Source organism: Apus apus, chromosome 21, assembly GCF_020740795.1.
Source record: "Apus apus isolate bApuApu2 chromosome 21, bApuApu2.pri.cur, whole genome shotgun sequence".
Lineage (NCBI taxonomy): Eukaryota > Metazoa > Chordata > Aves > Apodiformes > Apodidae > Apus > Apus apus.
Genome location: NC_067302.1, coordinates 4655857 through 4680782, shown reverse-complemented (window position 1 = coordinate 4680782; position 24926 = coordinate 4655857). Strand labels below are relative to the sequence as shown.

General features: G+C 47.3%; 1 protein-coding gene across 1 annotated transcript in view; it reads left to right on the top strand.

Annotated features, from left to right (window-relative positions):
• The first annotated feature begins 22156 nt into the window (after positions 1-22156).
• The window catches only part of GRHL3 (grainyhead like transcription factor 3), a 28992-nt gene continuing 26222 nt past the window's right edge, over positions 22157-24926 (top strand). The window contains exons 1-2 of the mRNA XM_051638239.1: positions 22157-22223; positions 22934-23017. Of these exons, the coding sequence (XP_051494199.1) occupies positions 23001-23017 (17 nt within the window). The 5' untranslated portion in view covers positions 22157-22223; positions 22934-23000. The remainder of the gene's footprint in view (positions 22224-22933; positions 23018-24926) is intronic.

Here is a 24926-nt window from a genome sequence, read left to right as displayed (position 1 = left end):
TTACCCTCGAGTTTTCTCAACACGGATTAAAACCCCTTTGCCCCATGGTTCTTCTGGCTTCCTTTAGGCACAGAGAGGAAACCTCTCTCCTCTAGGGCAGGGGTATGGTGGTGAACCTCTGCTTGGGTGGACACTGCCACAGCCTTTGAGCTCTGCTTTGGGCTGTGCCATTACACAAAGATGCTTCTTGCATCACAAGAGATCCCATTCCCTATCTTCAGTCCACGCCCTCTTCATCCTATTTAATTCCACCCTTACCCAGCAACAACCATTTAGGCAGAAGACACCCTTCCTCACATATCTGCTCCCCTGTTAAATGCTGTTTTTCCTGCATAAAAAGTAGAAGGTCAGGGCCTTCCACCATCCCTTTCCTTGGATGATCTGACAGCCCACACATTTCTGGCATTCCATCCCCCTCCCAATACCTGAAAGAAGCCTACAGGAAAGCTGGGGAGAGACTTTTCACCAGAGAGGGCAGGGACAGGACAAGGGGTAATGGTTTTAAATTGAAAGGGGGGAGATTTAGGTTAGACATCAGGAAGAAATTCTTCCCCGTGAGGGTAGTGAGGTGCTGGAATAGGTTGCCCAGGGAGGTTGTGGAAGCCCCATCCCTGGAGGTGTTCAAGGGCAGGTTGGATGAGGCTTGTGTAGCCTGGTCTGGTGGGAAGTGTCCCGGCTCACAGCAGCGAGCTTGGAACCTGATGTTCTTTAAGGTCCCTTCCAACCTTCACCATTGTATGATTCCATGATTAAATCCCTTCATGCAAAGCCCTTTATAAAACCTCTTGGAGAAGAGAAACGTGGCACCAATGTGCTGCAGCTTTTTCTAGCCCGAGCCCAAGGGAGAGAGCTCCGTGCTGGTGGCAGCTCAGCCAGCGTGGCAGGACATGGGAAGGCAGCCACCACCTTGCAATGGGCTGTCTGTTGTGCAAGAGGAGCTTTTTGCAGACAAACCTGTCGTTATGAAATGAAATCTGCCTCAAATATAACAGAGGAGGATCAGAGAGGCAGTTACTATAATTACTACTAATGATACTTACACTTGCCCATACGTTAGTCCTGTATAAACCTTTTTTATTCCCTGTGCAAACAATGAATAATTAGCAGCCTCTATCATTGCCTGTTGAAGGATTACATCATGTTCCCTGGGACAAAGACCATCCCTTTGAACAGCACCCAGCACTGAGATTTCTAGGGTGTCGAGTGCCACTCTAATAAAAGCATGTCAAAATTGCAAGTGAATTCATTGAGATCTGTAGGGCAAATCTGTTCCCACTAGACCTTTTCATTAGCTTTTTATTGGTACTGTAATTTTCTAGGGTGTTATTTCACATTATGGAGGAAATCTGTTTAATGCTTGTTTCTTTTGCCACTGAAACTGTAAGGCATTAATTCAGGGGCTCTGGAGGAGGACAGGTTTGCTGTTTCAGGGGTTTGAAGGCTTTTAACATTCATCTGCAGTTGTTTCCCTGTCACGTACCTTTCTCCTACCTCAGTCTTGGCAGTAGCTCCACCTGATGTGAGGGAAATGTCTCTCTCTTAGCCTTGATTAGGCACCAGGAATGCACTTGTGAAAACAACACACCATTTTGCTTTCCAACATCTTTTTTTTTTTTCCCCAGACAAAATCGGATTTATTGCATAATAAACTTGTTCACTGGAGCTAAGGTGAGGTGGTGGTTAAAAACAACTGTGGTTTACATCCCTTTTCAGACCACCAAAGCCCAGCCCTCCGTTTGTGCTGATGCATTACCACTGACAGCAGTAATTTTTAGTGACAGATACAGAAATGTCCTTAGGGAAAATACAACAGTGATGGAAGTTTCCTGTGGGAAAAAAAGGTTTTTTTCTTCTTCTTTCTTTTTTTTTTCCTCTAAGTGCTTTCACCTTTTCTCTTTTTTGTCTTTAGGGACAATTTCTTCACAGGCATTTCAAATCTCTTGATCCCATTGATTTCACTAAGATTTAAGGTCAGCCTGCATCTTACAAGTAATAATCAGTTTCTTTTAAGATCTAACCTGAAAAATTGGCCGTGCTTTCCAACTGCATTGGATCTAAATGTCAAGCCAGCTGTGGTCTGTATTTGTTGCAATCACTGGAAAGACCACACCTCTGTATGAAACATTGTCTTTTGCATAGCAACTGATACTGTGAGTTAAACTCGATTGCACAATTTAGACTCTAATCTTGACTGGGAAGATAGCATCAATTCTGAGTCAGAACCATATTTTCCCCGTATCTCAGAGACAGGGTATTTTTGCACAGCAAAAGGCAAAGATTTACATGTATGTAAATGTGTTGAATCTCAATCTCACCATTCGGAGTGGGTCCTGGGTCAGGGGGATCTCCCGCTGAATACAAATTGGTGTTGCTGTATCACAGCCTGAACAAAGGCTGGATAGGGCCCCACTCCTCCCAGGATCTCACCATCCAAGTGCAAAGGAAGAATTGCAGTAAACAAAGGGGAGGAGACTCATTGTGGAGGTTACAACAGCCAGAGATCCAGAGATTCACCTGTTGTTCTGAACCATTTAGTTGGGTCATAGTCCAGAACCAAAAAATTTCATTAAAAACAAACACTGCTGGGTGATAAGGTTGTACCTGCTTACATGATGTGTAAATCATGATCCTGTCAGAGCACGGAAGTGAGTAAGTAAATAACTGCCCACAGCTCAGGCCATATTTACATGGACAGGCACAAGCAATCATCAACCTCATCTGCCCGTACCCTGAGCCAACGAAACATGAAGTTGTTTCAGCCTGGAAGTCCATTAGCCTTATTAATATCACACAAACTTGTGCTAACAAGAAAAAACTTAGCACAAGTATCAGCCACTTTTGTCCAGTTGATCAGTATAATTTTGGTAAAGACAATTTTCTTGAATTTAGCTTGAAATGTGTTGCTTTTGAGTCAGATGTAGATGCATGTTTGAGTGCCCAAAAGCATCTCTGTTTTCTCAGCTGTAGCAGCTGGTTTATGATAACACCTCTTACTACAGATCTTTACCTGGCTTAAATGCACTGTGAAATCCTGGTTCGGCAGGAGCAGGAAAGGGTAATGCCCCTTAAATGCACTGAGAAGCCTTTATATCAATAGTTCTCAGCTTCACAAAGTCAGGATTCTGCTATGTGGAGAAGTTACAAAGCTCTTTCATACGAGGGTGGTGGATCACTGGAACCATGGGATGTGGCAGCAATATGTTCTTGAAGTTTTCTTCCTTCTTATTCAAAAGACTGATTAATAATAAATAAAATTCTCGGATTTTGTTTTGATCCGGATCATGACTCAGATACTGGTGCCATCAGGAGTGCGTGTTTCTTTCTATTTGATTGTGATGTGAGAAGCAGAAGGTTAATGGCACGTGTGGCAATCCCTTGTTTTGTCTCTAATTGGTGAAGTTGTGCAGAGGAAATGACAAACACTGATGTTGCTGTTGCTCTGGTTAAGCTCTCAACTAATGTCATAATTTCCTGATATGACGAGTAAGTTGTACTGACTTAGACAGTTCAACACCTAGACCCTGACTTGGGTCTTTGTAGACATTTTTAGCAGGATCCCCTAGGATGTTTTGGGTTTTTTTGTTTTTGTTTGTTGTTTTTTTTTTCTCAGCAGGAGGTTTGTTGTGGATCCTGTTATCTCAATATCTGAAACATCCCTGCATTTTTAACAAGCTTACCTCCAAATAAACGAGTGCAATAGAGGACTGATGTTATCATGGGATGAGATGGAGGCAAAGAGAGGTTTCCTCAAAGCCCTATAGAAAATCTGCAGCAGAGACTCTGAGTTCTGGGATAGTGCTGCAATCTCCTGGTTTTCTTCCTGGCAAGAAGGTGTTTGGGACTCTGGGCTGAGTCCGCTGCTCAGGGAACCCTACAGTTACTTTAATTGTGACAACTAAGTGCCAGGATTTTTATGAGGCCCAGTGTATTCATTAGAAGTTGATGCTTATTACAATTAATAATACACTGAAATTAATTACTGGGAAGAAAAATTATATCTGTGTTGATCCATCCATGTGAATGACAGGAGAGGTGCCTTCTGTGGCACTTCATTCCCTGGCCATTGGTGCTGCTATCCTGGAGGGACCGGGGTTTCCAGTTAATTTGCAGCGTGACAGTTTAATGTATTTATCTGATGCAATTCATTCCCCTCTGCAGCCCCAGCTCAAGCAACAAAGCAGGAGAAAATAACTGCTCAACCACCCCTTAATCCACTCAGAGTCAAGGCAGAGACACTGAACTAGCCTGACAGGAATGATGACCGACAGAGCAAACGGCTGGGGGCCCTGGAGGGAAACCTGCCAAGCTTTGGTCCTCTAAACCACCTAATCCCTTTGTACCTTAGTGCCTTTGGAGCTGCTGCAAGTGTTCCAGGGCAGGAGATGCTGCTGTGCCCATTTGCTAGACTCTGAATCCCAACGTCTGGGTTTTTAAGCTATTTATTATTGGCAGGGCTGGGTGTGATATTACAAAGTGGCTCTGAGCCAGCTTAGGGCTGAGAATAAGCTTTCCTGAAAGCTCAGGTTTGTACAACTTCAGGACTACAGGGACCATTATCCTTCTGCAGAAGAAGGGGCTCTGTGCAGGTCTCCTCAGGGAGCACATGTGTGTGCAGCAATGCCTGAGACCTCGTGCAAAGGAGATTCCAACTGGACATTATAAACTGACTGTTTCTCAGATGTCCTTACCAAATCAAGCCAGTGCCTTATCCAGTGCCATATCTTTTTTTTTGACCACCAACATTTGATGCCTGCTATTTCTATGGATGGTGAAACTTCCCCCAATGCCCCCAGCTGCTTGAGCAATGCTGTGAATGGCAGGAAAAATTCCTCCTTCGGCCCTAGAGGCCACCAGCTCATGCCCTGAAGCAGGAGGTTTCATTACCCCTATTTTTTTCCCTTGGGTTAGATGACTGCCAGTGTTATTTGCAGTCATAAAATTTTCCAACTCAGGCTGGAGACCCAGTCAGTGTTGTTTGTCTCAGTGACCTTCCTGAGGCTGCAAATTCCTCTGCTCTGCTATGCACTGGACACAGCTTTTCCTTTTAGGACACCAACAAGAGCTGCCCTTTAATTTCACCCAGAGCCTGCTTTTTCCCACAGGGTCTGGCTGGGGGTGCTCAGCACCTGGCAGGATGGAGCTCACTGCTCAGGGCTTCAAAGAGAGGTGCAGGGGTAGGGATGGGAGTCACAGCTGTGGGGTCAACAGCCTTCCCTTAGCAAGGCCAGGCTGGAGGAGCTATTGGCTTTGCTGCACACCCTGGTTCTTCAGCAGAGCCCTCCATGAGCCAGGCAGCCCCGTTGAGAGGCTCGGTCCCTGAATTGTCTTCCCGAAGCACAGACCAGAGAAATTCAGTGGTATCCCCACCTGTCTTTATGGCTCTTGAAATGACCCTTATGCATACAAAAGGCAGGAAGAGCACTGAAGGAATTGTGGGGCTCTGTTTTATTTTATTCTTTGGTTTTAGATTTTATCTTTTCTGTTCCAATATGGGTGAGAACTCTTCCTTTTTCTCCTTCCTCCTTCCATTCTTCCTTTCTTTTAAAATCATAGAATGATAGAATGGTTTGGATTGGAAGGGACCATAAAGACCATCTAGATCCAACCCCTCTCCATGAGCAGGGACACCTCCCACTAGACCAGGTTGCTCCAAGCCCCATCCAACCTGCCCTTCAACACTGCCAGGCACAGATTCTTCCAAACTAGGAAGTTTGCAGGATCTGGGGCTGTATGAGATAATATGAAATAATTTTATTTCAAAGAAAGAAAACTGCTGAAAGCAAGATCTTCTACAGAGATGCCCAAGAGTGGATACTCTGGTAACAATGGAAAGTACAATGGCAGGGAAAGGCACAACTTGTAGCTGGTATTTTTCTGGAGTAACCAACATGAAAGGGAAAGCAACAAGATGCTATAGAGAAGGAAGAGATCCAGAGATCTAGGAATCCAAATATTTGCTTCCCATCTGACTCCTGAGTTTCTAGATTTGAGAGGCAGGGACTGAAACTGCTGCATAGGTCTCATAGTGGCACCAAGACAAAGTCCTCGGTGACATCTGCCATTATCACACTGGGTGCTGGAACTGCAGGGGAGCACTGGGGTGGGAAGAGGCCCAACACTTAATTAAAGGAGGGTGCTGGGTGCAGTGGGGACGAGGCTAGAGCTCCCTGGGGGTCCCTGCTGCAGAGCTACAGGTGGTTGTGGGGCCTGCCTGAGCTCCAGCTGATAATGGTTGTAAGGCAATTACACACCTGCCAGTTCCTTGTTACAAATCACTCCAGAGCCTGAGTCAGGGTTTGCTTGATTTGATGCTGTTTTTCTTTTCTTTTTTTTTTTTTCTTCTCCCCACCACTTCCCTCTGGCAGTAGCAGTGAGGGACTGGCTGGGTTTGCTTGCTTGGCTGAAGGAAGGAGGGCTGCTCAGTTAATATATGAGCATCTACTCTTCAAAAACAAAATCTGCCAGGGATGCAGGCATCGTGTCAGCCACGTAGAAGGTGTGGAACCATGTAAGGAGTGGTGAATTCAGCAGTCCTGAGCTACCACCGTCCTGCAGCAAGAGAAGGTACTTAAACATTTAAATATTACAGGGCAGGCAGGTCCCAGAGCCCAACAGCTACTGGGTCTGAGGGCTGTGGCTGCTTTTCCTCTGCTTGGATCTCCCAGGGAATGGCAGTGCAAGCACAGAGCAGGGGTGTTTTGCCAAGGTGGCCTGGTGCTTGTGGAGAAGAAGTATTCCAGCTCCTCCGGCACCTGGGGCTTTCCTTCTTATTGTTTCCCTCTTTGCTGTTGGCAGAGGAGAGCAGGGGGTTGCTGTCCTCCCTCCTGGCTTCCTCTTGGCTCCAGATAGGATTGCAGTTACCTCGACTGATTCTTGCTGCTGAGCACCCGGCTCACCCACACTGAGATCCCAGGTGGCAAAGTCATTTCCCCCCAGGCCCTGGTGGCAGGAGTGTGGGGAGGGCTTCACCACAACTGGGAGCACTGGAATAGGGCTAATTTGGCTTGACCTCCACTCTCTCCCACCATCCCAGCCTTGTACCATGGCAGGGAGATCTCTCTCCAAGAAGTTATTGCTGCCAGGCAGCTTGGCTGGCAGAGTCAGCATCATCAGCCATGCTGGGCTGGCACCTGAGGAAGGTCTGAGGCAGAGCTGGCAAATCAGCCTGAATGTAGCCCTGAAAAAACATGTAGTCATCATCAAGAACATGCTTTGTAGGAGCAGCCTGTAACAACTGCTAGTGCTAAGGGGGTGTGAAGCAGGCAGGGAGTCTGGTCTTTTTGTCTTCTGTGCCACAAACAGAAATACCTGGGTACAGTGTTTTTACTTTCATCAGGACTCTAGTGATGTGAAGGGGCCCCTGTTAGATCATTTGCAGAGATAACTCAGAACATGTAAATAAATATATCCCTGTCTCTCCAGAGATCCCAACTCAGATGTTGCATGCTGTAAACTCCAGCATTTGTAGCTCTGATCTACATAATCAGATGGGGAAGGGAGGCAGGCTGGTAACAAAGGGTGCAGCTGCCTGCCCCACGTACTGTCTCCAAGATCAACTGATTCCTTCACCCCCCGAGGTGCTGGAGTCTTTAATCTAAAGCTACATGGAGATGCTCCATGCAATTAGCACCTATGCTTATTACTCCTTCTTGCTCCATTCTTACCCCAAAGCTCTCTAGATAAAAGGGAAGACTTAAAGCTCAAAGTTTTCCATGGCAGTTTCCTACTTTGTACAGTTCTACACACCCCTCCCCCCCCCCCTCCTCTCCCTGCTTCTTTCTTCACGGCTCTGAGAATCTCCCAGGTTTGTTTGTGGTTTTTCTTTTTCACAGGAAATTCAAACTCTCCTTTCCCTTATTAGGATTGTCTGTAATTCCATCTCCTACACATCCATCTTGCCATCCTTGAATTATTATTTTTTTTTACACACCTTTTTGCATCCCAGAGCCCAGCTAGTTATTATCTTTTCCCCCACTGGGTGGCTGCTTATCTGTTTATTTGCAAAACTGGATGGAGGTCTTAGAAGACAGATTTTAATTTGATTTCCAGCTGTCCTTGCTCCACAGAGAGGCAGAAACTTAGCAGAAGGAAGATTTTTGGAGGATTTTTTCCCTAGTCCCAAACAGAATCTGAAAACAGCATGGCAGGGATCAGTAGTGCTGCTTGTTATCTTGGCTCTGCTACTCTTATGCCAAGTTCTTGGGCAAGACTTTCAAGCTCTACATCTCTTTTTCCCATTTATCAATAGAGACTATGAAATGGGCTTGTGTGTCTCCTCGAGATGCTGTAATCTTGAATTAAATGGTCCCTGTAGAGTACTTTCAATATGCATCAGTATATATCAATTTCCATGGCAGAGCTAACTGTTATTGTCCAGGGAAAAATAAATATGTTGGAATAAGTCCTGGCTCTTCCCAAGAGGCTGAGTAAAGGGTGTTATTTATGCTGGAGCACCATTCTTTTTAACCACAGACTCCCAGGGGATTTGTGTGGCTTCTAGTGGGTCTGCAGATGGTAACTGAAAAAAAAGGAAGCTTATTGTCAGTTGGTTTAAACAGATTATATACAGGAGAACAGAGAAGTTCTAGAGATTCTTGTCCAGAAATGTTGTAAACTACTGATGGCTGGAAATGGGTCAACACTGGGGTGGAAGAAGTCAACAAAGAGTTGCTCAAACTTTCATGTGAGTTCTTTTGTGACTGTACACCTGTGGGGTATTCTAGGGATGGGTCAGCTCCCAAGAATAATCCTGGAACTAGTGAATTTTAAGGAGCTCTGATTTTAATTCATATAGTTTAGTTTCTGTGGTTCACATCAAAAGACACCAAAATGCTGGGAAAACCTCTGGAGCAGCCACACCTCAGTTTGAGAAGGGCAGTTCATTCACACCTACTTCAGGGCTCTTCCTTTTAAGCTGCATGAATTGTTTTAATAAACAAAACAGTTTTCTTTCTAGAGAGTTCTAGTCTTTTAGCTGCTAGTCACTTAAGTGGTGTCCCTAGATGCTATGAAGTTCTTGTTTTTTCTTTGACTCCACTTACACCTTTTCATCGAGTTTGAAAGCAATAATAGATTTCTTAGAGTCCAGATAATTGTGTCACTGGCACGTTCTCAGAGGCATTCTCAGCTTCCCAAATCCTATACTCAAATCGGGCAAGTTGCCATTGGAATGAGATGGCCAGTTACCAGTTTTACATGCCCAAATTGAAATTTTTATGTGCAAATGCAGCTTCTTAGAGATGTAACTGGTTAGGTTACTGGTTAGCCATCTCATATAAACCATAGTAGTACCTAGAAAGGTTGGACCAAATGATCCTTGATGTCCCTTCCAACCTGGCATTCCGTGATTCTGTAACAAGTGAATTTATTTAACTTTAAAATATTCCATCAGTTTCTTCTGCCACTTTCACTTGCTGCAAATTAGGGTCAATCCAATTAAGCTGGTGCCCTTTCCTCAGTGAAAAGTGATATGAGCAAGAGGAGAATCTGGTTTATTTTCTGTGTGATGGATATCATTGGAGGGGGGAAAAAAATAATCTGTGCACTGTGCTGGGATAGTTGACTTTGCTGCATATTTGAGATATTTCCCATTCTGAGTATAGGAAATACTTGAACAAAGTCAACACCAGAGTAGCCAGCACGCCATGCTCTTCAGATGCCACCAGTAGAGCTGTGTGTTGTGCTGACAGAGTGAATTCCAGCTGGAGCTTGGAGAGTGATGATTAATTTCCAGCAGTTCTGAAGAGGAAATTATACTCGTTAAATCAATCTAGGAGAATTTCAGCCCTTGCATAAAAGCCACCCTAATTGCATCGGTGGATTCAGGCCGAACTGCAGCGCAGTGTGCAGGAAGTTCACACATGCCTTGTACTATCATTAGTGATTGCAAAAGAGCCTGAATTGTTTACTCACTCAGCCAATAACATGTTTGTGTTCCCTTTTTTTTTTAACCTTATTTAATTTCACTGGGAAGGGGGCAAAGTGGGATGATGGACTGAATAAACCCTGGGCGGGTGGTGCTGGGTCTCCTTGCACCCCAGGAGCACAAGCTGACCCGGTGTCAAATGTTCTGTTCGGCTCCATGGGTGACCCCAATTTGCTGTAGCCAGAGACCTGTGTCTAGCTCTGTGCCTGGGAACATCACTCATGGTTTGTTGTTATTTTAAGCCTGCCCTACTTTGCTGTCATTAATCAAGGAGAAGTAGATGGGATGGGGACAACAGTGGCAGCTCCTTTTGTGGCCATGGTCTCGCAGCCGCTGCTGTGCAGCCTGCGCCCCGCTCGCTTGCCACCCAGCCTTTCCCAGGAGTGGGGTCAGGGAGACATTGAATTTATTAGCTGTGCAGGGTGATTTACTGGCATCAAATTAATATGAGTTAAATTCACCAGAATCCTGTGGAGGAGAAAACCAGCAAAGGAATGAGGCAGCCAAGTGGTTTGTGGGGCTGTGAGTCAGCAGGTTGCAATTAAAGCATGGAGGGGCATGGAAGGGATGGCTTCTCTCTCTTCCCACTGCAGTCTTGCTGGGGACAGCAGTGGAGCTGCCTCAGGCTGACTGTTGGGTGCTTAATTCGTAGACTCATAGAATGGTTTGGGTTAAAAGAGACCTTAAAGATCATCTAGTTCTACCCTCCCTGCATGGGCAGCGACACCTCCCACTAGACCAGGTTTCTGCAAGCCCCATCCAGCCTGCCCTTAATTCAGCCTGTCCTGCTTTGGGCACAAGCTGGCTGAAGATTTTCCATCAGCCTCTCTTACTCTCTCCTAAAAAAAGTGCCAGTAGTTCTGAAAACGCTGAGGTGGAGTTTTGCCGGTGTCCGGGCTGAGTGCAGTTAGGTTGTGTGTGGTCCCTGTCACTTTATGGGACTTGGGTAAACACCAACTGCTTTGTTATGTGCTGAATAGGAAAGTTAGCCCCAAATTAGCACTAATGTGAGGTCATTTAACCCTTATGGGAGGTCTTTTGAAAAAAATCATAATAGAGCCATGCAGGAGTGAAGACAAACCAGTCACAGAGCCCTGCCAGGTTTTGTGCAGAGTTGACAAAGTGCACTATTATCATGCTGAGATGAGGTAAAAAAAAGTAAATACTTGGGACCAACAGAGAGAAACTTTCCTCCTGCTGGGCTGATTATTCCTAAAACAGGTGCTGCTCCCAAATCCCCATGCCATGGCTACAAGCTCCCCATATAATTCCTGCAGGGTTTCAGGCCAGGAGAATTAAAAGTGAATTGGAAGTGAGCGTCAGCATCTGCCAGTCCAGTGTATTCATTGACATAATGGCTGCTGGGTCAGGGCAGCTCTTCCTGCAATTTCATTGTCCAGCCTTTGAAACAAGAGCTAGGCTCTAATTGCCATTGAAAATAACTGTGTGTGGCTTGTTTGGAACATGCAGCAGCCTGTGAGTGAATGGAAGCTCTTGGAGGTGTGATACAGAGACTGGTGTCCTCCCTTCCTGGGCAGCTATGGGCTAGGGATGGGCAGACATTTCCAGCCTGCCTTGCTCATCTGCAGTGGGAGCAACAGTCTCTGCTGGTCAAGACATCTGAAGCAGGGTCAGTGTGTGTAGGAGTTGGCTTTCAAGCAAGGTCCACCCTAAGGGAGAGCTGTCATGACCTGTGGGACTAAGCAAACTCTCGGGGAACCAGAAACTTCCTGTAATTGGGGACCCTCATTTGCAAGATATATTAGAGCTGTTGGTCAAGCCACAAAGGTAGGGTTATGGGAGAGAAGGCTGTGGATGCTACTGGTGTGTGCTGGGTGAGGCAATGGGTGCAGGCAGATCCCAGCCATGGGAGGAGTGTGGACCAGGCTGTTGTGGGATGACACAACTGGAAGGTGGGTGCAGGTAGCCCCGATGTAGAGCACAAAGAGGTCACAGAGCAATGGAAGGAAGTATGGAAGGGTGCAATACACTGAGCTGGAGGGAGGGAGGTGACTCAGGGAGCCTTGCTGCATGCCAGGGACACACAAAAGCAGCAAGGTGGGTGTCCATCCTTTCCCCACTGCAACAACCGAGTGTGTGTGGCTCTGGCTCCGCAGGGCTTCCTTGTGTGACTCTGTGCTGGGCATTTCAGGTGGGCTGATCCCACAAGAGCCTCTGACTGGGAGAAGGGGCTTAGGGTGGAACCAAGAGAACCTCATTCATGTCACCCATTGTGTGTGGCTTTAGGCTGGCCAGCCCAGATGTGCAGGCCATGCTGTGCAGATGTGAACAATTTGTGTCTTTATTTTATTGGCGACCTCTGTGCTATGTTGCAAGGTAACAGCAAACCTCTCAGCATCAAGAGAGGAGGTTTTCCTGGCTACAGGAGGGTGCTGGGAAAATAAACTACTAGTGTGGGGCATTTGATGGGATCAGAGCCCACAGACAGGGAGCAATCCCAACCCGTGGACCTGCCAGAGCCTTTTGGTCTGTGCACTGGCAAAGAGAAGAACTGAAGGCTTTAACCAGCCAACTTCTGACAATGTGAAGTACGTTTAAAGTTCCCTTATGGTTGATGTCCACTCTAAGTACAAAAGTCAGGAGAGAAACCTTGGTCACTCTTTTTCTGGTGAAAATCTGGCTATAGTGAGTGCTGGCTCTCTAATTCCAGCCTTCCCAGGATGATTCCCTAGGTTGTTCTTGAGAAACACCCTTCTGCCAAGTAGTCAGCAGGACCGGAAGCTCCAGATACCTTCTCATCTGGAAAGGCAATCAGACAAAATGCCAAGCCCAGGGGGCAAAATTTCAGTCTTGGTGCCAGTCTTGCTTATTACATATCTGGGTTCTGCAGCCTGGTAGACTTTCATCATATAATTTATTTGCTTCTCAACATCCCTGCAGTTATTAAAAGCATCGTACTCAGAACTGCCACCCAAGGTTTCTCTAATTAGTACATCTGCCTTTCGGGGCAATTTTGAATTGTTCAGTTTACAGCTTGACCTCAGGCAGCAAATGGACAGAATTTGCTCTGGGCTCCTCTTAGCCAGGGGAGCTGCCTGGGGGTCCTTAGGACATCAGAGGGAGAAAGGATCTGATACTGCAGGGATGGGCTCTGTGGAAATGTCAGCCAAATGTCATGGTGGGGTCAAGGGGGAGAGCCTCTAAGTCCCCTTGCCTGCACCCTGCCACACAGTGCCAGCTGGCACCACAGGGCTCTGCAAAGGGCAGCTTTTCCTTGTGTGGAAGGCAAGAACAATCCGACATCTCCCCCGGGAAGGCTCACAAGGGCCCAGCACTGCTCTGTTTGGCACTTGTCTGCACTCAAGGTTCAATGCTGGCTGGGCTGCCCATGTACCACCTCATATGCTGGGGTTGTGATGTTTTCCCCATCTATGGTCCTGCTCCTTCCAAAGCCTGGCTGAGGAGAAGCAGCAGCCTACTGCAATGAATACTATGGAATGCAGCAGCAGTGCAGACTCAGAGTAACCCTGTCCCTGCTTACCTGCCGAGCACCTTCAAGTGCAGGAACCCACATGGAGAGGCAGGTAGGCCAGGCAGGAGCCTCACGTCTTGTTTCTCTGACCTTTTATTAAAAAATTGATAAAATACATTTAAATTCTTATAACAAGTCTTTCTCTGCCCATCTGGCATCCTTCATCTGAACCCAGTCTTCAGCTTTGCCTCCTCAGTGAGTTCGGGCTCTGGCTGCTCCCAGGTCTGACTCAGAGTAGATCTTTGTCCTTCATCCTAAAATTCTTTAATTCTGTGCTGAAAACCCAAGCAGCAGGCACTGATCTCATTGGCAGAGATTCATCCTAAAGCCACTGTAGGAGCCCACAGGAAACGTCTCACTGTCAAAGTTATAAATCCTTCAGGTTCAGATGAAATTAGTTTCCTTTTTGTGCCTTTTTAGGACTCATCTGCACTTGGGTTTTGGCCACAAGAACCAGTTCCAACTCCAGTAGAGACACGGTTTATGCTGGTGCAGGATAATTTGTTTGATCTTGTTTCAAACTGGGGTAAAAATGCATTGCTATAAGTAACATCTCCACTAGTGGTTTGCGTGGGTGACTAGACACTCAGGGTAGGCAAATTTTTCTAAGACTCGCATAAAATGACTCGCAGCAGGGTCAGGGCTGCAGATCCCATGAGAGCCCTGGGGGTGGCATCTGTCCAAGTGCTCGGGACTGCCCAAACAGGCCTCCAGCTGGAACAGTCACAAAGGTGGTGAGAGGCAAAGCTCAGGCACACTGATGTGCAGCGAGCAGCCCTTTGGTCTCCTGCTTTCCATGGTGGTGCCTTAGAGACAAGCTATGGCAACAGATCCTGCCTGGATATCCCTGAGGAGCCAGCAGCAGAGGTTTGCAGGTGAATCAGGTTTGCTGCTCTCAAGAGGCCATCCTGTGCATCAGTGCCTGGTGGTTGGGTGCCACAGTGTCCTGGTTTAAACCAGAATGAAGCCAATTTTCCTTTTGCTGACACACACAACAGTTGTGGGGAAAATATGAAGGTGTCAGCATTGAAGGGAGGCTGATTCACAGATATTGAAGTAGAAGAAGATTGATTGGTTGATTGATTTCTTTAACAAAGCTAAAGCAACAGTTTTTTGAAGGCATGTGCTTCTTGCAGGAGGCCTTTTCTATGAGGAAGGAAAATCCCCAGGCCCCTAAAGGCCAGCAGACCTTATGTGCTGCCAACTGAGATGTTCTTGGTGCAGCTCTTTAAATGTTGCAAAACTACCTGATATTTTTGCACTCCGTGGGACAGCTGGTGCCTTGCAGTGAACTTTCTGTTAATCCCCAACAACAACCTACCCTGAGAAGGGAGTTCCAGCCCTGCTGAGATTGACATGGAAAAGACAAGGAGTGATGGGCACAGGTTGCTCCTGGGGAGATTATGATTGGACACAAGAGGTAAATTTTTCACCGTGAGGACAGTCAGACATTGGAATAGTCTCCCAAGGTTTGGTTAGATTTGTTATCTAATAAGGTGATGCACTGAGATTATTTTAATATGGGTTTCATTTAAGATGGCAAGATTTTTCACTGTAGATGTTGGGTTATGGCCTGGCCAGGAAAAGTAAGCAAAATGAGCAGGTAGAGCAAGTCAGAATTAAGTGGGCCTTTATTTGCTATCAAATATGGTAGGTTCCAGCTAGGAAGCAGAAGGAGCTTGCCCACTACTAGAGGGAGGATGGGTGTCTGATTTTCTTTCTCTCCTAGACTCCAGAGCCATTGGGAGGGTGTTTGGGAGAGACAATGCTGGTGGAGTTTATGGGCTCCTCCAGGTTTTCATGTGCCTGCTGTGACTGAGAGAGATCAGAGCTGAGCCCAGGTTCCCTGCAGCTTTTGGTCTCTCTGACAGAGGTGGCAGCAGGATCTGGGTTGCAGTGTGTGGGCCCTGGCAGATGAACACCTGATACCTGGCTGTGATTACCTATATCCTCACCAGATCACAGCTTCATCCAGGAGTAAGTGCAGCTGCAGTGGGGGTGGAGTAGGACTGTGCAGCTCAGGGGTGCTGGAGTGACTCAGAAGGTCCTGTGACCCCCTGATAAAGCTTTCCCAGCTGTTACCCTGTGCTGGCAATGCTGTGCAGGCACCAGCGAGCCACTGACCCCCTCGTGCTGTCAGCTGAAGGTAACATCCTGCAGCAACTCCCTTGGCACCAGAAGATAAAGTCCAAAAGTTCCAGTTTCCCCATTCTCCAGCCCAGACCTCTGACTTTTACAGCAGGTTTCAGCACTGCTAGCATTGCTTGGATTTTGCTGCAGCATTTCAGACACACCCTGGGCTCAGCATATTTTTGGGAAGGGGGCTCTCCTTTCCCTTTGAGCCTCTGTTAGCAGGACAAAACTGGAGCTCTTGGGGAGGGAGCAGGGCCAACACTGGGGCTGGCTGCAGGAGGTTTTCCAAGGGAAATCCCTCCCTGCTTGTAAAGAGCTGAGAACTAGAGCTCCAAGTACCTGGTGCTTCTCCCACCTGAGGTTGCTCAGAAGTTGGTGCTGGATTCCCTGCTCACTATCAGCCAGCAGATGATAGCTGCGTGACTCATGCAGGGCCTTTGGCAGGGGTTTCCAGTTTTCTCACTGGAAATGAGATTCAGTTCCCACAGTTGATGTACCAAGCCCCTGCCCAGCCTCTCTTCTCCTCCCCTCCCTCTGCTTCTGTCTTTTCATTTGAATACTTGGGGAGCGGAAGCTGCCTCCAAACCAGACCTGGGATCTAAGCACAGAATCCCAACTCCAGGGCCAATTTTAGAGTCAAATCAAGATTGTGGAGCCAACTTCTTCTTCCTCTTTTCTATAAATAATCAGGTCCAACAGCTATCTTCTCAAGGTATTGTGGGAAAGTCGCTCCTGCCAAAGTGCTGAGACAGTGCAAGGCAGGACGACTGCTGCTGTGTGCCAATTCCAGCCTCCCCAAACCATCCCCTGGCCCAGTATCCCATGACTGATCCAGATGAGTAATGACAGGTATAGAACAGAAGTGAGGAATAATTAAAATTTGCAGAGTGCTTTGATGATTCCAATACTGACCAGCCTTAGCATTGGTATGTCATGAACCATGGTCCTGCTGGCTTAGAAACCACGAGCCAGGTCCCAGCTAGATGTAGGATTGGCTTTAAAATTGCTTCACTTTGTGGAGTGTGTGAGAGTTATTTTCATTTCTGTCTCTTCATTGCTGAGCCTATAGGGGTTGTCTTTTGAGGCACTTTGCAGCAACCATGAAAGACTGAGATTTTTGTGTAGAGAAAACTTTCACATGATCATGTGATTGCAGGAAGTCAGGCTTTAAAAAGGCAACTAAATAAACTTGTAACAACAGCAAGTATCAGCAGATTTGTGATGAAACCATGAACGCTGGCAAACCTGAGACATTATGAGCTCCACAAGTTGCACACAGATAAATATCTCTGGCCTGAGCTTTTCTAATTAGCTACAGAAACTAAGTTACCAGGTAAAGATGTCTTTCAAGGCTCTCTGAGCAGATTCATTATAGCCCACTGGAATGGACTGATATTAATTCATAATATTTCCTTTTCTATTTGCTTCTGAGGAATGTACTGAATGAAATCCCATTTCTGTGCTGTTCTTAGATTCAAATCAGAACTGGCACCTCCATGACTGCATTAACTGAGCAGAGACCAGGATCCAAAACCACTTTTTGTTTCAGCTGGAGTCTGAATCTGAGCCCAGTCTCTGCTGCTGGGATATAATCCGCTGGCTGATAAGGGTAATTTATTCTGAGCAGCTTGGGACACCTCTGCCAGTGACATTTCCATATCTCTGCTCATGAAGGGCTGATTACTGATGAATGGAGTCAACTGAGGTCCCTGAGACCAAACTCATCTTTGCTGCAGCGTCACTGGCTGACATCAGATAACTTCCTGAAGGAAGGGAGGCAGCTTTGATCAGGCTGCAGCAGTGGGGGAAATGGTTGGGAGCAATACCCCATGTTTTGCATCTGGACCATTTTAAAAACTGTTTTCATGTTTAAAAATAAGTTTCAGTGGGGAATCACAGCACTGTGGTGACTGTGGGCCCAGCCCTGAGCCCTTTCTTGCTCTGCTGGTGGCACCGACAGCACCTTCTGCTCCTGCTGTGGTGGTCACTGGGGAGGGGAATTGAACTCCTTGTTTTTTTGCAAAAGGAAAAGTGCTTTTTGGATTTGAGTTGTATGTGTGAGTTGGTGGGAGGGAAATCCCTGAGTTAGGTCTGCCTGAAGAGCTGCAGCGTGTGCTCTCTGTTGGGTGTTGGTGTTAGAAGATGAAGTTTGCTTGAAGCCAGTCTGAAATCCCTTTTAAAAAGGACCCAGTTTTCCCCTGTGAAACCTTTGCCAGGCTCCTCCCATGGACGTAATTGTAGCTGAATATCACAGGCAGCCTGGGCAGCCAATCTGGCTGCAATGGAGAATGTCCTTGTGACATCTCCAAACAGCTCCCTCCCTCTACAGACCGAACTAGCATGTCCATTCCCTGCTGTGGGTTCCCTCTAGCTGGGTCTGGACTGACCAGTGTCAGCTAAATGCACGTGTGGAAAAACAGCTCCAGAGCAAGAGCACAGGACAAGCTTAGGTCAGAGCAGGGAGAGAAAAAGTGAAGCTTCTTCCACAGAGAGAGACTGGCTGGGACGGTGGGTCATGTTTGTTTATTTAAACTGAAGGTGTCTGCCCTGAAGTCTGTTAGTTGGGTCAGTTGTTTGCAACCCAAACTTGTTACTGTGTAAAAACTGGTAGAACTAGATAAAGACAACAGGAATTTTCCTATAGCCCCGTGGGCTACAACAGATAATAACAAACTGGCCTGACTCTCTTCAAAAGCACTGGGTGATGTTGTTCAGTGGTACTAGAATCCAGCAGAGCTGGCCAACTTCCCAGATACCTGCAGATAGAGGGGTTCAACTAACTGGAAAACCACTGCTGGGAAAGGATCAGTGAGGGGTTTCTCTCTCCCTCACTTCAGAAGGCCAAAAGCTTTTTCTTTTCTTTTTTTTTTTTTCCCTTTTCCTCATTATTTCTGTGACAATGGGGCTGCAGATTGGCTGTAGCCTGTGTTGTGCTGTGTGCTGTCCAAGCAGAGGGCAAGAACAGTCCTGCCAGACTAAGACTTGCATCCCAAGGAAGTTCCAGTTCAGCTTTTTGTTCTGCCTTCCCAAGGAAAAAGCTCTGGGAGGCAGAGGGAGCCCCGCTGACAAAAAGAGTGTCTGGTCTGGATATCAAAGGTTTCTACAAACTTATATGGCACAAGTTGTTTTTTTGGCTGGAAAAGCACCTGAAGCAGCCACATCTCCCTTTGGAGAACAGCTCACTTGAACCTGCTCCAGGCTGCTTCCTCTTACTGCCTATTAATTGTTGAAGTGTTTTAATAACCTTTGGTCAAAGCCAGCTGAAATTCCTGGCACATCACAGGACAACTGGAAAGGATGTTTGACAGCTGTCAGTGGGAAAAGCCGTGTATCCTAAAGGGATTAAAGCCCTCGCTTTGAAGTTTCTTACAAGTTCTACAGAAAAGAAGCCAGGCTGGGAACAGGGAGTGTGAAATGACTTATCCAAGGTCACCTGCAGACCGGTGGTGGAAGGAGGAACAGGGACAGCAGGGCAGCATGGTGACGGGGCTGTGCTGTGGCACCAGAGGGCTGGACACCTGAGCAGTGACAGTGTCCTCCATCACAGAGCTGCTGAGCTCTTGCTAACGAAATGCAGCTAATCAGTCTGCCCCTGGATGTTTAAAGAGGGTTTAACAAGCCAAACACAAGCACAACCCTGTTGCCTTAGAGAGGGTGTAGCTGTGAGCAAAATTTGGCCCTCTCTTTCAAACTTTGCAGTTTGTCTTGACTGCTGCATGCTTTATTTTTAGAGCATCATAAAGAGCTTTTGTTCCAAGGTATATTTAACAGGGGAGTGGAAGGGAAGTGGGAGGGTTTTGTGCATAGAGAATGTATCTCTTGGTCTCTTTCTTCTAACCCACCCCCTCACCAGATACTCTTTGGAGGGTGGAGTATAAATGAAGAAAAAAAAAGAGAGAAAATAATAATTAAAAATACTGAAATGACAGTCAAAGGGTTTGTCTCGGCGTCCAGGCCTGGAGGAGTCTCAGGCGCCATCAAACGCACATTATCACAAAAAAGAGAAGGTGCCCAATTGAATGGCAGAGGTAGGGCCAGGGTGGTCCTGTCTGGCAGGAGCTGCTGCGTGTTGGAGGCAGTGCCAGCTATCCCTGCTTCCCACCAGGACTCATCACACCTGGACTGCTGTGTGGGGTGGTCCTGGGGTAACAGAGCGCTGGGACAGGCTGCTCAGGGAGGTTGTGGAGTGTCCTCTGGAGACATCCCAAACCCACCTGGACGTGTTCCTCTGGGATCTGCTGTAGATGATCCTGCTCTAGCAGGAGGTTGGACTAGATGATCTTCAGAGGTCCCTTCCAATCCTGATGACTCTGTGACTCCTTTGCTGGCAGTAACACAAAGCCACCCCAGGGGAAGCTGTGAGGGTCTTGTCTGTGGGAACACCAGTGATGAGGAGCGGGTAACGTTTTCATCTGGCCTTGAAAAGGTGTCTGAGAGAGCAAACTCAAGCTGGTGTTGCCATCAAGAAGTCAGAGATATGTACAGGCCCCTCAGAACTGACACAAAGGGGCTGGTTTTTCTGCTGTGAGGGATTTTCCTGAGGCCTTGTCATTCCCAGCGGCTGGGAGAGGGCCTCTGTGCTGTGGGCAGGCACAGGGTGAGTTGCATAAGGATTTGAGGCTGTATGTGAGGAGGAGCACATGTCTTCCCAGCTGGCAGAGTCTCCCAGTGCACCATTGCAATCAGATCCTTGCAGGAAAAAGACGAGATCCTGGATCAGTGGCAGCAAAGTGAAGAAGAAACTGGGTGCTCAAATCCAGAATGAGTAAAACAGAGAGACGCTGACAGCTGTCCTTCGGGAGTCCTGGCGAATTTGTTCAAAGGATAATCTGTTTTTCTGTCCCTTTTGCCAGTCCTTCCTAGCTCCCCAAGGGACCTTTTGGCTTTTTGGGCAGACTCCAGACACACTGGAGCAGGACAGGGCACACAGCCTTGCTGGTGATGGGCAGGCAGCACCAAGAGTCTGTTAAGCCCAGACTGGCCCTGGCTGTCCCAACCTCCACCCGAGCTGTGGCACATAAGCTGTGAGTGCAGCAGGGTGGGCTTAAACCCCCAGAGGTACAACAAGGCTTTGTCAGCAGGGTGCTGGTTACAGAGCTTAGCTCCAGGCAGGCAGGAGGCTCTGGAGGTTTAATTTTCCTCCTGCCCCTTATGACAGAGCAGCAGACAGCATCACCCCTGCTGTTGTGCAAAAGGCCAAGTTTGAAAACCTGAATGTTTCCATCTAGAGGTGGATTTGGCCTGGCCGTGGTGACACTGAGGCTGCAGGGCACCTTTCATTAAGGCAAAGCCTGTCACTGCTCAGCTTTGCCAGATACTTTACCTCTCTCTCTCTCTCTCTTTTTTTTTTTTTTTTGGACATAGGTTTTTCCTCTGGAGGTCAGAATCCTGTGCCCTGCCATTCCCCTGCGTGGTCTGGCTCAGCTAATGTTTTCTCCTCCTTCACTTTTGCTGCTGGAATCTGGTAAATCTCACTGAAAGGTCAGAAGAAACTTGGAAATCCCCTCAGGGGATGTTGCTGCTCTTTGCACTACCCAGGGTTGTTGAAATACTCTCTGCCTGGATCCGGGCAAAGGGCAAGTACCCAGGATTACAACTCTGGTCATCATGAAGTGGGCAAGGTTTCCTTAATTTAGGGATACAATCAGAATATTGATCAACTAATAGCACTGCTGCATGAGATGTGTGCGTTCCTTGGATAGGACATATGTATTCTTTCTTCTTTGTTTTGTACTCTCACCACTGCATGGTCTCTGCTGTGGCATCAGTTCTGATCATCAGCCCTTCTGGGTATTGCTGTCCTCTGCTCTACAAGTTCTTGGCAGCTGGTGCTCTCCAGTGATCCCCAACAGAGCTTGCATTGCTCTGGACCTTTGGTTTTCATTCCCAGAAAATAGACTTTGTTCAGTCCCTGCGTCCCTGGCAGGCAGGAGTCTGCTCAGCAGAGTGGAGGGTGATGGTTGCTGGCTGGGTCAGCTGAAGCTCAGCCCTCCAGGTCCTTATTAGCCAGCACAGAGGCACCCTGGTCATCCTCCATCCTGCACTCTGAGCTGGCCATGCTTTAAGCCACAAGCCACAGAGGCGTGTTTGAAGGGTGTTGTACCCAAATGAATATGCTCTGGCTTCACGTCTGCCTGTGTAGACATGTCTTGTGCCTGCCGAGGGGGCTGCTAAGGCCGTTTGTCACCAAGCTGGGAGAGCTGAACTTACTGTTACGTGAAGGAAGACTTGGAGCTTTCCTTTATTCACCTGCTGGTGCAGGGCCCTGAGTGGGACAGATTCAGAGAGTGAGACAGTGATAGGGGGTGAGAACGAGAGGTGGAAGCCTTTCTTTTTCCCTTTGTTTTAAGGCTTGTACCAACTTGTCTTGTAAAATCCTCTCCTGCCTCCCAAATCCAGTCAACATGAGTCACCCACTGAGCCCATCCTTTGCCTCCTCATTGCAACACGGATGACAGAAACCATCCAACAGGAGTGCTTGAATCCATGATGAGTTTTGTTCTATTGCATAAATCATTTCCCCGTTTACAGGTGAGTTGCTACAGAGCAGTTCCCTGGGTGGTATTCCCGGAGCCTGTTCCCAAACAGCCGGTGTCTGCGCTTCCCTCTGCCATCCCGGGCTGCTGGAGGGACACTTCTCTGTGCTGGGGCAGGCAGGACAGCATGTGACTGGTATGGAAAAGGGTTATCCCACAGACCTGCTTTCCTTTGTGCGTCCAGTGCAATACAAAGATTCCCTGAGTCAGCAGGTTTGCTGCATGTCTTGGCATCTCTTTTTTTTGTATTTTTTTTTGGGGGGGGGGGCTGTTAAAGTTACTTTTTTAAGAGGGGGAAAAAAACCCACCTACAGAGACTTTCTGGAGTGAGAGGGTGAGAAAAGGAAGGAAAGAGTTATTAGCCTGTCAGTACAATTGCCATTTAGGTCTGAGGGGAAACTAAGAGGCTTTTCTTCTTTCCTAATTTATTCCTTTATATGTATGTATGTATTTTTGTCTGTATATTTATATATAAAGAAACAGCAGAGGACAAATCAACCCCCAGATTCCTAAAAATGACAGCTCCTTGGCACCGTGCTCCATGGAACACATCCACCAAACTGAAACTAATTATCACAGAGATGAATAACTGATCCCACTCCTTTATCCTATCTTTTTTCCCCCAAGGGCTTTTCCCTCCTTCCCCACCCACCTCCCTCCCTCTGCTCCATCCACCCGGGACCGGCAGGCAGAGGGTTACGGGCTGCACCTGTCTGGGTGTACCTGTCCCAGGGCACCTGTACCTGCAGCCAATCCCTGCGCCCTGCTCACCGACCTGTCAGCAAAATACCTGTACGCAAAACCTCAACATAAATCAAACACTTCACAGGCAATGTCTGTCTTTAGCAGGTACTAGAAGAGAGAGAAGTCATCAGAATTTACTGGCTGCAAAGATTTGGAAACAGGGGGAAATATGTCTAATGAACTTGAGTAAGTAGAGGATTTTTCTGTTTACTCACTCCTCTCGGTGAGGGCTGTTTCTTCGCAGGCTGTTTAAGTGCTTTGGGTCTGAATGAATTAGACTCCTTGGCTTGATTTGTCTGTCCAGCTGTTTGCAAGTGGAAGTAAAAGAATGGGATAGGAGCATTTCTCAGACTTTCTGTTCCTCACTAACCTGTTGCTGCTCTGAGGAGGAATCACTAGTGTTATTATTTAAGAGCTGTTTAAAATCAGGATACTTTTTTTTTTTCTTCATTTTTTTTTTCTTTTTCCCCTTCAGACTTACAACTTGACACATGGTGATTCTGTCTAGAGGCAAATCTGTTCTGCCTCTGTCCAACAAAACCTAGTTCAGGCTACAATGACCCTGTGTTTTGGATTTTTTTTTCCTTAGAAAATACCTTCCAAATTATTTACCAATTTTGGATGAGTTTCTCCTTTTGGGGGAAGGGGTTTATTGTGTGGTGTTCTTTTTTGCTGGGTTGGTTTTTTCCCTTGGTTTGTTGTTCTTTTTGTTGTTTTTTTTTTAAGTAGATGGATTCACATTATGATTCTATCAAGTAATTCTGATTGATTGGTCCTGATTCTGATCTGTTGGTCCTGTATAACTCTTGCTTCTAATCTCGAGTCGTCATACAAGTATTTTGGGATTTGGATATGGATGGTATGGATTCACACAGCATGTCATGCCTCTCAGCTCTAGAATAAAAGCAAATGTCATTTTGGTATGACACGGTGTAGTGAAAGCTGGGGGGAACATTGGACCCTGGTGGTGAATGCTGCTGTCAGCCAGTCTTTAAAAACTCTCTAGGTATATAGCCCTGGATTAAATAGTGGTGTATAATGAAGATAAAAATAGAAAAGAAATAGAAGAAGTAGGTGTCCATCTTTACATCTGTGCACAGGTCTCATGCTTCAGGAGGTGTGTTTTGAAAGAAACACACATGCCCTGTGTGTGTTCGCAAGCCTGGCAGGGCTGTTGTGACAGCTAATCTCTTAATCATTAAGAACCTTTGAAAGATGCAGCATTAACTATTATTTTATGTAAATGCTTGGATCCATGAAGAAGCAGTGACTGAAATTTTCCCTTTCTGAACTCTTTGGGAAATTTGTAGTTGATGCTGTTTAAACGCGGAGTCAGGGCGTGCGTGGTGCGTGTGTGTGTGCGTGTGTGTGTGTGCGCAGGAGATGGATGTGTTACTAATTACTGGCTGGGGCATTATGTTACCTGCTGAATTACATGGTTGCTTGGCTCTTCTCTCCCTAACGGGCTGTTAACCCCTGTGCCTTGCGCATGTGAAAGGGGGAGCCGATGGGAGCGGCGTTCATCCCTTTTGTGATGCGGATCCCGACCCGAAGCCCGGGGGATCGGGGAGGTTGTTGGTTGCTCCCCGGCTGCGGGACCGACCCGGCCACCTCCGCAGGTTAAAGGCTCCGTGCGGCGTCTCAGGACACGGTTGCAGATCCCTGGAAGTTTCACTTTAGTTCAATAACCCACAGCTGGGGGATATAGTTCTCTGGGGAGTGCGGAGAGGAGAGTGTAACAACCCCAGGCTGCTGCTGCCTCGTCAGGGGCCAGGGCCAGGCACTGCAGGGACCCTCCAGCAGCACTAAGGGCCTGGAGTTCCTGGAGCAGCTCAGAAAGCTGTCCAGGGGCTGAGCAGGGGCTGGGGGAGCTGTTCCTGGAGCAGCTCAGAAAGCTGTCCAGGGGCTGAGCAGGGGCTGGGGGAGCTGTTCCTGGAGCAGCTCAGAAAGCTGTCCAGGGGCTGAGCAGGGGCTAGGAGAGCTGGGAACTTCGTGGTACCAAAGGCACAGCTGAAACCTGCAGACAGCTTTTGGGTTTACTTAGAGGGGAAAAGGTGTCACTGGGGAGGAGGAACCTGGTGAAGAGCTGTTAAAG